At 34.9% G+C, this 15449-nt stretch overlaps 1 protein-coding gene across 2 annotated transcripts in view; it reads left to right on the forward strand.

Annotated features, from left to right (window-relative positions):
• LOC100267400 (uncharacterized) overlaps positions 1-15449 on the forward strand; it is a 42939-nt gene that overhangs the window by 12501 nt on the left and 14989 nt on the right. For both annotated transcript variants that reach the window (XM_059742604.1, XM_002272676.5), the window contains exons 3-4: positions 1453-1510; positions 5065-5124. In XM_059742604.1, the coding sequence (XP_059598587.1) occupies positions 1453-1510; positions 5065-5124 (118 nt within the window). The remainder of the gene's footprint in view (positions 1-1452; positions 1511-5064; positions 5125-15449) is intronic.

The following is a 15449-nucleotide window of genomic DNA, read 5'->3' on the forward strand; positions in this document are numbered from 1 at the left end:
AAACACCCATGTTCAATGTTAACCTAGAAGCACCCAATTTTTCAAAGATCCTCCCTCCTACACACCATATTGGGAAGGTTAGACCATATAGGTCTTGTAGTTCCATCCAGAAATCCCTCCTCCACAAAGGCTTATTTGGACCATACACTGAAGTTAACCAAAAGGAACTTTCTTCACCAGAATTCAACTTCACAGTTACAGAGAAAGACCCTAACACCATCTCTGTACACTTGAACTTATTTGAATCCTGCAGGATCACAATACCCCCCAAAGCCCCACAAGCAAGAAGAAAAACCCACTCTTTGCTTCTTCCTTTCCAAACACTACCCACAAGCCTCCTATCCTAAATTTCTCTCTTTGTTTCCTAAAACATCACAATATCTGGATTTTGAGAACTTAAAAACTTTCTGACAATCCTCATTTTCTTTTTGGAGCCCAACCCTCTTGTATTCCAACTAATGATCTTCATGTAAATAGAAAAGGGCCTAGCAAAAACCACAACAGACCTAAGCCTCCCCCTTGGATTCCACAAACAGTCTTTCTCTTCCTTTTGAAATAGACCTTTTCTGTAGAAAGAGTACTCTTACTCTCCACCACCACACCTTAACTTTCTTTGACAATTCTAATCCTCAAACTCTCCAACACCGATTGAACCTTTACCATCTTCCTGGGCGTGAGACCCTCAATTTGAAAGCCTTCCAATGGGATAGTGGGAGGTTCTGGAGCTGGGGAGTTGTTGGCCATTGTAATGGTTGAACTTATATCTAATTAATTTTACAACATTGAAAAATAAAGGAAGAAAGACCACTATTATTTTTATTATGTTTATCATGTTTATGTTGATTATTATTATTATTATTATTATTATTGTTATTATGTTTATGCTTAATTTTATTGTGTTTATTATTATTGTTTTTGTTGTTATTATTATTATTATGTTTATATTTATATTTGTTATGTTCAGCAGAAATAGGCCCAAAAGGAAGGAAAGAAATATGAATCTACCAGTTTAGAGGGTTCAGAAAGAATCTTTCAAAGAACAAAACATTTATTAGCTTCAAACTGAAATATTTGAAGTGAAGAAAGAAACCAAAGAATTAAAAAGTGTGATGGTGTCGTTGAAAGAAAAGGTTATATAACCTTGAGATAGGAGAGCCAAAAGAACCCTATGTAAAAAAAGATACATAAATCCCCATATTAGCATCTCCAATAAAATGTTTTATGATGGAATAAATCAGAATATTTATTGTACCTTCCTCAATTTGAGGATTTTGCTCTATTTGACCATTCATATCTGCCATAAGGGAACCAAATAAACATATGAATATTTGGGGAGGTGTGGAAGTATTTCAGTAATTCTTCGCTTTGTTGTTTCCTTAAATGGGTGTTATTCTTTTTCTTCTTCTTATCACCAGTAATAGACTCTGTAAATTATTTCTTTTTCACACACAGAGATGGCAGCAAGTTCTCACCAATTGTCGGTTTCTTTATTGATACCTGTCCCTCAGAGGTTTGAGCAATAATATTTTTCAATTCTGTTCTAATTTACTATGCTATTCATTGCCTTGTATTTTGCATTGCTATGGAATTATGTAATATTTTTTTTTCCTCTATCTCAATGTGGAATTTAAACAATGACTGATCACTGTCTTACACTCTTTCTTGTTGATGCAATCTGAGTGGTTAATGACTGAATGACATAGAGAACTGCTCAATCATGAGATGGGAAGTCACTCACCCCTCTAAAATGGGAGTATCTCTCATCATCCAAGCCTTGTTCTTAGTTTTTTGGGGTATTGCTCTTCCCATATTCCAGTGTAAACAAACATGGAAGAAAATTCTGTATAAGCATATTAAGTGAAATGAAAAAATAAAAATAAATATAAAACAATCACATAAAAAGGAAGAAAATAAATAATTTCAAACTTTCAAACTTAGAACTCTCCTTGCATCTCATAACTCCCTTAGGACTTGTTAATGACTAAATTCTCTAACTAGAGAACACTAAATACTAGATGAATTAGTTTGAAGACGTCACGACTAGATAATTGAATACTCACTTGAAAATGTTGTCAAATAGATGGTGCTTTGCATGAAACTTGGATAACCAAAGTGGATGGGAGAACACACGGATGTGGGTCTATTGAACTAGATCTTACTAGTAATGTTTTGATTTATTTGGCAATTTTTTGGTATGTGACATTTGAATTAATGTCTTTGTTATTACATGATAGACATAGGTAAGTAGTGGATAATCTTTTTTTTGTTTTTTGTCTCATCGACACAACAATGATCATTTTGTCTTCAAATAAATATCTAAATTGTTAGGAGGCCCACATGATTTTTTGTTCTTTGATGGAAAATAATATATATACATATTTTTTATTTATAATTTTTATCAGGACTTTTCCCCTTCCATCTATCTTGTGGTAGGGAATGGGGAGAGAATTTGATTCTAAGAAGATTTAAGGTGGGGAGATCAACCTTTGAGCTCACATTTTGCAAGCCTTTACAAAGTTATTTCAATGAGAAATATTACCATCTCTGGGGTCCTTGGAAATTCCTACCTGTTTTCTTGGAATCTTAATTTCTAACACAATCTCATTGATTTAGAAATTGAACTCCTCGATAGACTGATGTCTTCACTTAATTTAGTGCACTTGTCTTTTTCTACCATAGATTCAAGAGTTTGGTCCTTAATCTCCACTGGGTCATTTTCGATAAAAAAAAATTCATGGTCTTGTTCGAGCCCTCTAATCCAATTCCATTCCTTCCGACTACTTGTGTTTGGAAGCCCTATCAAAGGTCAAGGCCTTTGCATGGTTAGTGGTGCATAAAAAAGTTAATACCAATGATATGCTACAAGTGAGACGACCCTACAAATTTCTTAGTTCTCATTGGTGCATTTTATGCAAAGAAAGTGGATAAATTGATCATCTTTTTCTAATTGTCCAATAACATTGGGGCTTTGACATAAGCTCTTCAGTGTAGCTAATTTGGATTGGGTTCCACCAAGGAGTATTGGAGATTTGATGATTATTTCATTTAAATGCTTGGGGAATTCAATTAGAGGCAAGACGCTTTGACATATTGCATGTATCATTGTATTGTGGGTGTGTAGTAAGAGAGAAATGTTAGGATTTTTGAGGAAAAGTGTAGAATGGAAGGGATGTTATGGGATCTTATTCATTTCCACTCCTCTTTTTGGGTTTCTTGTATTGTCACCTTTAGAGAAATTCCCCTTAATGTTATTCTACTTAGTTGACTTTTGGTTTGTAATTAGAAAGGGGTAGATAACTTTTGAGAGAATTTGGTTTTGATTTTTGAGAGATTTTGTACATGCTTTTATCAATATTTCTCCTTGTACAATGAAGGGTACACTCTTACTTTGATCAGGTTTTTTACCTTGTGGGAAGGACCTCTCATCCTTCTCTTCAACTTTATCATTATCAATATATATTTTGTTTATGATATATAGATATTTTATCATTTTGTCAATACAACCATGATTTTATGTGTTGAAATGAGTATCTGGAAAATCAGGGGACCAAGACGATTGGTGGACAGATGTTCATGTGAATTTATTAATTCAACATCATTTGTTCAATACAATCTGAAAACATTGTGAACTTGAGCACATACTCTAATTTAGATGTTATTTAATGGATATTTATACCAAAATGATTATTGACCAGTTAGGGGTGAGCAAAAAAACTTGTAAGCAATGACTGCAGAAACCGAACCAAGTCAAATCAAGTTGTTTTTTCTTTCACTTTTCTCAAATTTTTTTTAAATTTTTTTTCAAATTTTAAATATTATTAGGTTAATTTGAGGAAGTGTAAAATTTTAGTTTGCTTTACCAGGTTATTAACCTTTTTAAATTAATAAAAAAATTGAACCAACTGTACACATTGTTTGTTTTGATTTGTTGTTTATTGTGCAAGCCTTTAAAGGTAGTTGACATTTAGTATTTTGTGATGAGATTTGCCTTGGACCTTGGTTTCCATTTGTTTATTAGATTGAGTCCGATTTGTATTATCACGTGATCTTGTGATGTTTTAGATTGGATTTTATGAATATTTATGAATTTCTATGTAAAAGATTTGTATTATCATTTGAGCATGTGATATTTTAGTTTGGATTATTATGCTTGTAATGTCCTAAATTAGATTATCATACTTTTGGATTTTATATCATACAATTTATATTTGAAAACGAGTTTTTGTCATGTTATTTTTCTGAAAAAATTATTGGCTCAATTTTGGTCCAAATGAAATGAACCATATTGAACCAAACTGAACCGATGGTAAATTGGGTTCATTTTGGTTGATGAATAAATCAGTTCTAATCAGTTCCAACTTAATTAAAACTTTGGTTCTCTGGTTGCTTAAAAACTGTTCTAAACCAAACTACAGCCACCCTTGCAACAAGTATGCATATGGTATATGTGTGTGTGTGTGGTTTTATGTATGTATGTATGTATGTATGTAAATTTATAAACTAGGACCAAATTGATGATCACTATATATGTATAGTTGTATTTTATATGTGTTTATGTGCTTGTTCAATGACATTCAAATCAAAGTATGTACTTAAATTCAAATACCAATTGTTTCCTAAAGTGTATTATACATACATATGTATTCATATTTTATAGTATGTGAAAGAGTACAGAAATGATGATCACCATTTGCATATGTGTGCATGTTAGTACTTTCCAAAATGATAACCATGCCAGTTCAATGGAATATATGTAAGATAAGACATTATTATTTCACAGCACACTGTCATATTATCCATCTATGTTGAGATAATATATAGCTGATAGGCAGGCTCCTGCACTGTGTAAGCCATGAATATATTATATGAAAATATTATTTCACAAACTTTGTAGAAGATGTATTGTCCCCGCAAAAAATGGCCAGATGGATATTACCTTTGAATACTTAGTTGAGTTGATAATTATGTGAATATTTATAGAAAATGTGAAAAAAAGGTTGTTTGTGCAATGATATCAGTATGTTTGAGAAAGACTAACATTCTCATGTGTGATGGCTGCAACAGGTAATTGTTCGTAAATGGGATCAACAAGATGAACGATTAGTGAAACTTTCAGAGGAAGAGGTTTGTGTTCATCTTAAATATGCATATTCTCTCTCTCTCTCTCTCTCTGTCTCTCTCTCTCCCCCCTCTGATTTTGAAACATATGCATGCTAGTCCAGAAAGAGAATCATGCCTGATGCATTTTGCATGCCATAGATTGGCATTTTTGCATTAATAGTGAGGACCTGTGCTTGATAAGAATGAGGGGGAAGGATTCAGAAACTGCAATTGTGAAGTGCTAGCCTGAATTCTTTTTTCCATTGGCAAGAAAAAAACTATAGCTGTTGACCTATTTTCCTTTGTAAGAAAGCTTGATTGTTTTCTCTATTTTCGAATGTTGTCAAAAGCAAAAGGCGATAGGACTCTTTTTAGCCTAAGGCGAAAGGCGAAAAACAAGGCGATAACCTAACTATAGTAAAGCGATAAAAAATATACATATATTTACCCATTCGATATTCAATCAACATAAGTATTGTCTTCAACAATCAACACTATTAATCTTTCATCACTCACGATGTCTTATAAAATTAACAAAATAGTAATAATTATTGAAAGTGTTAAATATTATATCTCATATTTTAAAAAACATCATATTGTTTAAAGATATTCATTCTATCTAAATGTATATTCTAATTTTTCAAACATCCAAAAAGCAAAATAAAAACCAAAATAAGAGATTGAACATTCTAGAGAAGCTTTAGACATCATCATCATAGTCATTATTAAAATTAAAATTGTCATTACTTCCATCAAGACTGGATTGATAACCCTCCATCTTATTATCTCTATGATAGATAATATAATATTTTATCTTTTACTTTGTTTAATCCAATGTTAGATTGAATGAAATTATAATCTAAGTATGTTTAATCTTAATTCATGGTCAAAGGCGGGGCCTCTATGCCTTGTACCATATCCCAAGGCAATAGCCTAGGTGTAGCCTCTTTGAAGTTGCCTTGCCTAGGTCTTCAAAAGGTGATTTTTATCTACCCTATCTGGCCTGATGGCTTAGGCGACCCAGGTGATCGCCTTTGATAACACCGCTATTTTCCTTTTTTTTCTATATAGAAAATGAAAGTTGTCCATGTAGAAAGGAAAGGGACAGATGTAGATAAATAGGAAGAGTTTTAGTTGTTGAAAATCAATAAGCAAACATGAAGAATGTATAAATACAATGTGGTGCTGATTTCTCAGTCCTGCTCTGGAATTGAGGAAAGTGCTTGAAATTTCTGAAGAAGTTGTCTATGGTCAATGCTTTTTCTTTTTGGTAATGAATCAAACCCAAATTAGCAATATTAGCACATGCTAAATGTTGAGAATCTCAATTAGATCATAGAAATTTTGATCTGGTTGTTACTTATTTTTTTAGGGATAATATGTTGTTTTTTAGGGATAAGTTGTTTATTTTAAATTTATTTTGTTCCTAGAAATTTAAGCTATAAAAGGAAGCATGTTTCCCTTCCTTATTCAATTAATATATGACATTTTTTTATCCTATTCTAGATGGTATCAGAGTTGACTTAATTGGTTATTCCCTTTTTCTTCTCATTCTTTCCAGTTTTGTTCTTCTTCCCTCTCCGTTTCTGTTGCTACTCCTTCCATTATTATTGGTTCCAATTCCTTAAAATTATCCACATCCAATTCTCATTCCCACTTTGTCTAGATCACCACAATCTGCCTTAATGAGAACAATTTTCTCAGATGGTCACAATTTTTTTGGATGTACATTAAGGGCCGAGACAAAATTGGTTATTTGACAAGTGACACTCCCTAGCTATGCCACTTGGGATGCAGAAAACTCCATGATCATGGCATGACTGGTAAATTCCATGGCGGAGGAGATTAGCTTGAATTATATGTGTTATCCTGCTGCCAAAGCTCTTTAGGGCAACACTATTTAGATGCATTTGGACCTTGGAAATCAGTCCCAAATCTGTGAGTTACAACTCAAACTAGGCACCATTCGATTACCAAATATTTTAATGTGCTTAGGGGTTTATGGTAGGATCTTGACTTATTCAATGACTATATGAGTGGAAAAATTCGGATGATTGTAACTATTTTAAGAAGATGGTAGAAAGTTCATGGATATTCAAATTTTTAGCTGGGCTTAATGTTGAGTTTGATGAAGTTCGGGGTAGAATCATTGGTTGGAAACCTCTCACTTCTCTAGGTGAAGTGTTCTCTAAAGTGCGTTGTGAGGAAAGCCAGAGGAATGTTATGCTTGGGAAGAAGCTCTCTGGACCTATGGAAAACTTAGCCTTATTGGGCACTGCAGTAGCGACTTCTCACAATCCTAATAACCAGCATCGTCCGGATGACAAGCTAAGAGTTTGGTGTGATCATTGTAATAAACCACGCCACACTCGTGAAACCTGTTGGAAATTACATGGGAAGCCAACTTATTGGAAGCCTGTTGAATGGAAGACTAATAAGCAAGGTGACTAATTGTTTCCCTGCTAAAGCACATGCTACCAAGACACCCTCATTGAGCAAAGAACAATTAGACCAACTGCTACAGCTGCTGAAACCTGCTCCGCTGACTCCTGGTACTCCTATAGCATCTCTAGCTTAGTCAGGTAGCCTTTCATGTGAATATTCTCCTTCATTATTTGCACCTTGGATTATAGATTTAGGTGCCTCTAACCACATGACTAATTTATCTCATTTGTTTCTCTTATACACCTTGTTTTGGAAATAAAAAAGTACATATTGCAGATCGAAGCTTATATTCTATTGTTGAGCGATGATTTATTCGTTTGTCTGATAAGATTGTTTTACAATCTTTTTTACATGTCCCAAAACTCTCTTGTAATCTATTATCCGTAAGTCGTTTATCTAAGGATTCTAATTGTTATGTTGTTTGTTGTACCTCTCTTTGTGAATTCCAGGATTTGAACTCGGGGATGATGATTGGTAGTGCTAGATTAATCGACAATCTCTACTATTTTGATGACAATTGGTTTGAGAATAAACAAGTGTAGGGTTTTATTGGTAGTATTTGTTCAATCCTTGTGCATGATCAAATAATGCTATGGCATAACAGATTAGGACATCCTAATTTTTTCTACTTAAAACATTTGTTTCTAGGTTTATTTAAAGGATTGGATTGTACTTCTTTTGACTGTGAAACTTTTTTTTTGGCCAAAAGCCATCGCAATTCTTATAAAATAAAATCGTATTGTGTCTCAAAGCTTTTTTATTTGATACATAGTGATGTTTGGATCTTCTAGGATTACTGCTTTAATTGGGAAAAAATGGTTTGTGACATTTATTGATGATCACACAAGCCTATGTTGACTTTATCTAATGAACTCTAAATTTGAGGTTGCAAAACTCTTTTAGGATTTTTATTCTATGGTTGAAAACCAATTTCAAACCAAAATAAGTATTCTTCGGAGTGACAATGGAACAAAATTTTATAATGATTGTTTAGGTGATTTTTTGCTAGAAAAAGGTATTTTACATCAATCAATTTGTAGGGACATTCCTCAACAAAATGGAATTGCAGAACGTAAAAACAAACATTTACTTGAAGTAGGTAGAACTCTTATGTTTCATATGAATGTTCCTACACACCTTTGGGGGAATGCAATTTTAACAAGTTGTTATTTGATTAATAGAATGCCTACAAGGGTTTCACATTATGCAACACCTTTACAAACTCTTAAGAATACTTTTCCAAACACATGCCTCACTTAAGATTTACCTTTAAAAAATTTTTGTTGTACAGTGTTCGTCCATGTGCCAAATCGTCTCCAATCCAAATTTGATCCAAGAACCGACAAATGTATTTTTCTAGGTTATGCTCTTAATAAAAAAGGGTATAAGTGTTTTAATCCTTCCACTAGGAAAATTCATGTTAGTATGATGTCAACTTTATTGAAAATATTCCTTTTTTATAACAAAACTACTCTTCAGGGGGAGAGTTATAATGAAGATCAGTTTGGTAACAAGAACAACCAAAACCTAGTATTTTTCTTCTTGAAATAAAAAAAAAATAGATGTTTTAATTAGTGAAAAGGGAGGAAATACTAACTTTTCAATGCCAAATAAAATTGCATCACAAACAGGGGGAGAAACTTTACAACCTATGTCCACTAAGCTCCGTGTTTATACTAGACACAGGTTTAATTCTAATACTAAGAATAATCAAGTCAATCTTGAGCATGGTCAATCATCAGCTCCTAGTTCTCAAAATTTGGGTAATCTTCCTATGGACTCCACTCCTTTACCTCTTTCTGATCTTGATATCCCTATTGCAATCCGAAAAGGAGTTAGGAATTGTACCAAATATCCCATTGCCAAATATTTGTCTTATCAAAGACTCTCAAAAAAATATAGAGCTTCCACTTCAAATATTTCTCACTTATTCATTCCTAGAACTATACAGGAAGCACTAGGACACTCAAAATGGAGGTTAGTAGATCAAGAAGAAATGAATGCTCTTTTGAAAAATAGAACATGGGAAATTGTTGATTTACCTAAGGAGAAGAAGACAGTGGAATGCAAGTGGGTTTTTACAGTCAAGTGTATAAGCCCGATGGTAGCATTGAAAGATACAAAGCAAGGTTAGTAGTCAAAGGTTTTACACAAACCTATGGAATTGACTACCAAGAGACCTTTGCACCTGTTGCAAAGATCAATTCCATTTAGATTTTACTTTCTCTTGCAATACATCTTAATTAACCTTTACACCAATTAGATGTGAAGAACGCTTTCTTAAATGGTGATTTAAAGGAAGAAGTGTTTATGAATTTACCATTGGGTTTTGAAAAAAAGCTAGGAAAAGAAAAGGTTTGCAGATTAAAGAAGTCCTTGTATTGTTTTAAGCTGTCTCCTGGGGCTTGCTTTGAGAGGTTTGGAAAGGTAATTAAGCTTCAAGGATATATATATATATTTTATCAATAATCAAAAGAATTGTATTACAAAGAGGTGCTAAAATAGCGACCCATAGAATTGCAGTAAAGAGACACTCACCCCCTTACAATTGGACCCAAAACAACAAGGAAAAACAAAAAACCTTCTCCCTCATCGCAAACCCACTCAATCTACAAAATCTATTAAGGTTGAAGGACCATCTTTTATCCACAATTTGGTCTCCGACCAAAGTAAATATACACAAGAAGCTTTCAGCCTTTGGATGGACAACACGCTATCTTCAAAAGCAATTTTATTCCTTGCCTTCCAAATGACCCAAAACAAGCATAACGGTCCCACTTGCCACACCGCCTTCCTCTTCTTACTCACAAAAGAGCCCCTCCACCCTAAAAGGGTTTCCTTTACCGAAAAAGGAAACACCCGAAACACTCCAAATAAAGAAAGGAGCAACATCCACACTTCTCTTGTTTTTTCACAATGAAGAAGGAGGTGATCAATCGACTCCTCAAACATTTGGCACAGAAAGCATCTATTAGCTAAAACCCAACCCCTCTTTTGCAAACGGTCCAAGATAAGAACTCTTCCCCACAAAGCCTCCCAAGCAAAGAAACTTAATTTGGGCTGCACACAAGAGTTCCATATAATCTTCGAAGGGAAAGAAACAAGAGAAACCGGCTGCAAGGCCCTATACAAAGACTTTACCGAAAAAACCCGATCCTTTGATTCCATCCACCTCACTCTATCCTCCTCATCCACACTAACCTTCTTCCCATCCAAGCAACAAAACAACCTTTCCACCTCTTCCAACTCTCAATCATTGAAAGGTTTATTGAAACAAGGACTCCAACTTCCCCCCCTTTCCCCCGCAGCTGTCCAAACTTCATTTACCCAAGCCTCTTTGGAAGTTGCTAGAGCAAATAAAGAGGGGAAAGCCTCGCACAAAGGGGTGGTTCCACACTTGTCTTTCCAAAACCTCACCTTCTTTCCATCACGCACCACAAAATCAAAAGAAAGGGTCACTAGATGTCCCAACTTGTTTATTGTTTTCCACAACCTGACTCCATAGGCCTCCCTAGCCTCATAAGAGCTCCACCCTCCTCTTTCCTCCCCGCATTTCCTTCTAATCACTTGGTTTCAAAGGGCCTTTCTTTCAATTGCAAAGCGCCAAACCCACTTGCCAAGGAGATCCCTATTGAAAGTCCCAAGATTCTTAACCCCCAACCCTTCTTTTCTTTTTTCTACACAAACAATCGACCACCTTACTAAGTGTGGTTTTTGCTCAAGAGCCCCACCACCCCACAAAAAATCCCTTTGAATCTGCTCCAATCTTATTCTAACCACCCTAGGCAACTGGAAAATAGACATGAAATAAATCGGCAAATTGGACAAGGTACTTTGACTTAAGATAATCCTCCCCCCTCCCCCTTTGAAATGTATTGACGATTCCACATAGCCAATCTCTTGCGGAATCTTTCTTCTATTCCATTCCAGATTTAAAAGGAGCACCCAACGGCATTCCTAAGTAGGTGGAGGGCAATCTTCCCACCTTATAACCGAACTCTTCAGCCAGCTCTTCCACATTCTCAACTCTACCAACCGGTATCAACTCACTTTTTTCCAGATCACTCTTAATCCTAAAATTGCCTCAAACCACATTAATAGCCAGCACAAATACGTCAACTGCTCCTCCTTCGCCTCACAAAAAATCAATGTATCATCAACAAACAGCAAATGAGAGACCTGGACCCCTTCACCCCTTCTTCCCTAAATCGAGAAAGGCGATCTTTAGCAAACAGCTGAAAGCCTTCATCACAATTATGAACAAGGCGAAAGGAGGTTTCCTTGCCTTAAACCCCGTGAGCTCTAAAAAAAACTAGTAGGGGTTCCATTCACCATAACAGAGAATCTAGCAGTAGATAAACACCACTTTATCCATCTACGCCACTTTTCTCCAACACCGTTAAAAGAAAAGACCAGTCCACATAATCATAGGCTTTCTCAAGGATATATTCAAAGTTAAGCTGACCATACAATGTTTTATAAATACTCAAGAGAAGGAAAGATTGTTGTATTGATAGTTTATGTGAATGACATTATTCTAACTAGTGATAATAGTTTAGAACTTGAGAAATTGAAGAAAGCTTTAACTCATGAATTCGAGATAAAAGATTTGGGTCCCTTGAAATACGTTTTTGGTATGGAGTTTGCTAGATCCAAGAAAGCTATTTTCATTTCTCAAAGAAAATATATACTTGACTCATTAAGTGAAACAAGTTTACTTGGATGTAAGGCTGCAAAAACTCCTTTAGAACCAAATTTGAAACTCCAACCCGCAAGTCCAGTAGAGGTGATTGACAAAGAGAAATATCAACGCCTAGTTGGGAGACTTATTTATATCTCTCATACTCATCCCGATATTGCATTTGTGGTAAGTATGGTAAGTCAATTCATGCACTCGCTAAATTAGGGGCACTTTGATGTTGTGTACAAAATTTTAAGGTACTTAAAGGGGATTCCAGTAAAAGGACTTCTATATGAGAACCGAGGACATCTCCAAGTGGATATGTTTACTAATGCAGATTAGGCAGGAAGTGTAATGATAAGAGATCAACTTCGGGGTATTGTACTTTTGTTGGAGGCAATCTTGTGACTTGGTGGAGTAAAAAGTAGAATGTTGTGGCTAGAAGTAGTGTTGAAGCTGAGTTTAGAGCTGTAGCCCATGGCATTTGTGAAGTTTTGTGGATTAAACAATTACTTGAAGAACTTAAGGCTGCTAGCCCTTTACCTATGAAGGTCTTTTGTGATAATAAAGTTGACATTGCCATTGTACATAATCCAGTACTCCATGATAGAACTAAACATGTCGAGGTTGATAAATATTTTATCAAGGAGAAACTAGAAAATGGATTGATTGTTATGCCCTATATACCTATGGTTGAACAAGTTGCAGATATACTCACTAAGGGATTGCCGAAGAAACAGTTTGATGATTTAGTAAGCAACCTGGACATGAATGACATCTTCAAGCCAACTTGAGGTGGAGTATTGAGAATCTCAATTAGATCAGAGAAATTCTGATCTGGTTGTTACTTATTTTTTAGGGATAATTTGTTGTTGTATTTTAGGGATAAGTTGTTGCTGTTTTTTAGGGATAAGTTGTATATTTTAAATTTATTTTGTTCCTAGAAATCTGGGTGTACAGCTGTAGATTTAGTTTGATTTGTTGTAGCTTATCTATAAAAGGAAGCATGTTTCCCTTCCTTATTCAATTAATATACGACATTTTTTTATCCTATTCTAGATAAATAAAACACCCCATGTTCTAGATTAGTTCATCACTTCTTTTAGTGGAAAGTCTCTGAGGACCTTTATCAAGTTGTTTGACCCATGTAATTAAGTGATGCCTTCCAATCTCTAGAGGAGGACCCCTCAAAAGGTCTTTGGTAACAACTCCCAAAAGAAAACCAACCTCCAAGTCCTCTTAATTATGGCATGCAGATGTGGAAACTGTTATCAAAGAATTGGATATTTCTGTTCTCCAAATGAACCGCATTGAAGCAATCTTGGCATATTTCAGAACCAAGAACCTATAGAAACTCCAGAACTAGATGAAATCTGCATGGGAGTTGGCTAGTCAATACTGGCCAAATATGCAGTAGGCATAATCACAATGGTTTTACAACTGCTCTTATGGTGGGAAGCAGATGTTATAGCTATTTTGAATGATGTGGGCATTTATGTTCCTCCAAATGAACCACATTGAGGAGGTCATTTTGTATAACTATAATATTGGAAACCAGGAACTTGAAAATCATTTTCCAATCGATATCCATTAAGATGTAGGAGGCATGATCACAACTAGCTGCTATGATGAATGATCACTTGTAGATTTCCTCCATGAAATCTTTTTGTTGTTTTGACCTTCTAATGAGGTATCATCCATTTAATGTCTTGAATGTATAGTATAGTGGCTTTGGAAGTCTATATTGTCTTGGAGGAAGGGAATGAATATTGATAATTTCCACTTTGAGTAGAGCAGGTAGCTTTCTAAAAAACAAAAAGAAAAAAGAAAAAAAAAGGCTTAATGAGATATATGGTCATTCAGCTGCCTCTGGAATGTGGAGTTCTAGAAGCTCTAAAAAATGACTTGCAGTAGAAATGGTCAATAAATGTGGAACATGAAAGAAACATAAATACTTATTTTAGAATTTCAAGAAAGCCAACAGCATTCAAGGAAGTTGTCTTGCGAGGGGAGCAGAGATTGGGGGTGTGAGTTGATCTGGAAGAAGGTGATCTAATTGGAGATACTGAAACATGAAAGGGTTTTCCTTGCTGCTTGTTCACCTGAAATTTGACTCTGTCGCCTGAATGAATCTAAGCTAATGTTTGGAAACAGAGATGTTCATACATGATTAATTGTTTCCAGGAAGCTTGGTGAGTCTCCCTATGTGTTGGCTTTGAATCTTAAAAATGAAGTTGATCCATATTTTCTTTTGAATTGCCTTGTGTAACAAGCAATGAGGATTCTTTAGGAATCTCACACAACTTCAAGGTAGAGCAAGGTTCCTAAACGCCACATTACCAAAACCTAGACTGCCTAAAACTTAAAGCCACTGCATAGTTTCCCAATCGGTCAGACAATTCATTGTGCGGTTGCCACATTATAGATAGTAACTGAAAATTGTAATTGCATTTAAGATTAGCATACAGAGCACGCCCAATGATAAGATGTTTGCCATAACCTCAGGAGAATTATTACCAAGCTATTGGGTCTGAAATTTAAGTCCAAGCTGACTAATTTTTGCTGAATAAATGATAGAAAGGTTTAGTTAGTCATCAAAGGAATGAAAATTAGCAAATACCTAATCAGTTTTTCTTCATCCTGAATGGCAGTATTTGACATAAACTCTTTTCTCATTGCCACTAATAATTCAATGGAAGAATTTATTATTTTCATCTCCTTCCTTTATCCACTCAAATATTCTTGCTGCCACTGGTAGTAGGTTGTCTTCAGGTTAAGACCTAGTTAAAGATGCATTCCAGATATCCACTGAGTTTGAAATCTTAAATGAGAAATTTGAAACTTCCTCTGGCTAATCAAATAGTTGATATGTTGAGCAAGCAAGGTACCTCCTTATTTGTCATCCATTCCCTTTTTGTTATTGTATATGGCATTGAGTGGTTGGCAACTATTTGCCTATCATCCAAGATGTATCACCATTCTTGTGTATATGGGGCAGCTATTGAACTTGTTAGGTATCAGCCAATTTCCCAACTGGCAGCTGTAGTTGGCTTTCAGCAATTTATATGGTTTCACAAGGTTTAAATGCACTTTTAGTAAATTTCAATCTGTTACATATTAGTAATAACAAAAATTTAAACCCTCCAAACTTTCTAGTATCACCAAACATATTTTTGTAGAAGCATGCATATAGGATTAATGATGGTTGTATCTTTCTCACCAA

This window comes from Vitis vinifera, chromosome 14, assembly GCF_030704535.1.
Source record: "Vitis vinifera cultivar Pinot Noir 40024 chromosome 14, ASM3070453v1".
In the NCBI taxonomy this organism is placed as follows: Eukaryota; Viridiplantae; Streptophyta; class Magnoliopsida; order Vitales; family Vitaceae; genus Vitis; species Vitis vinifera.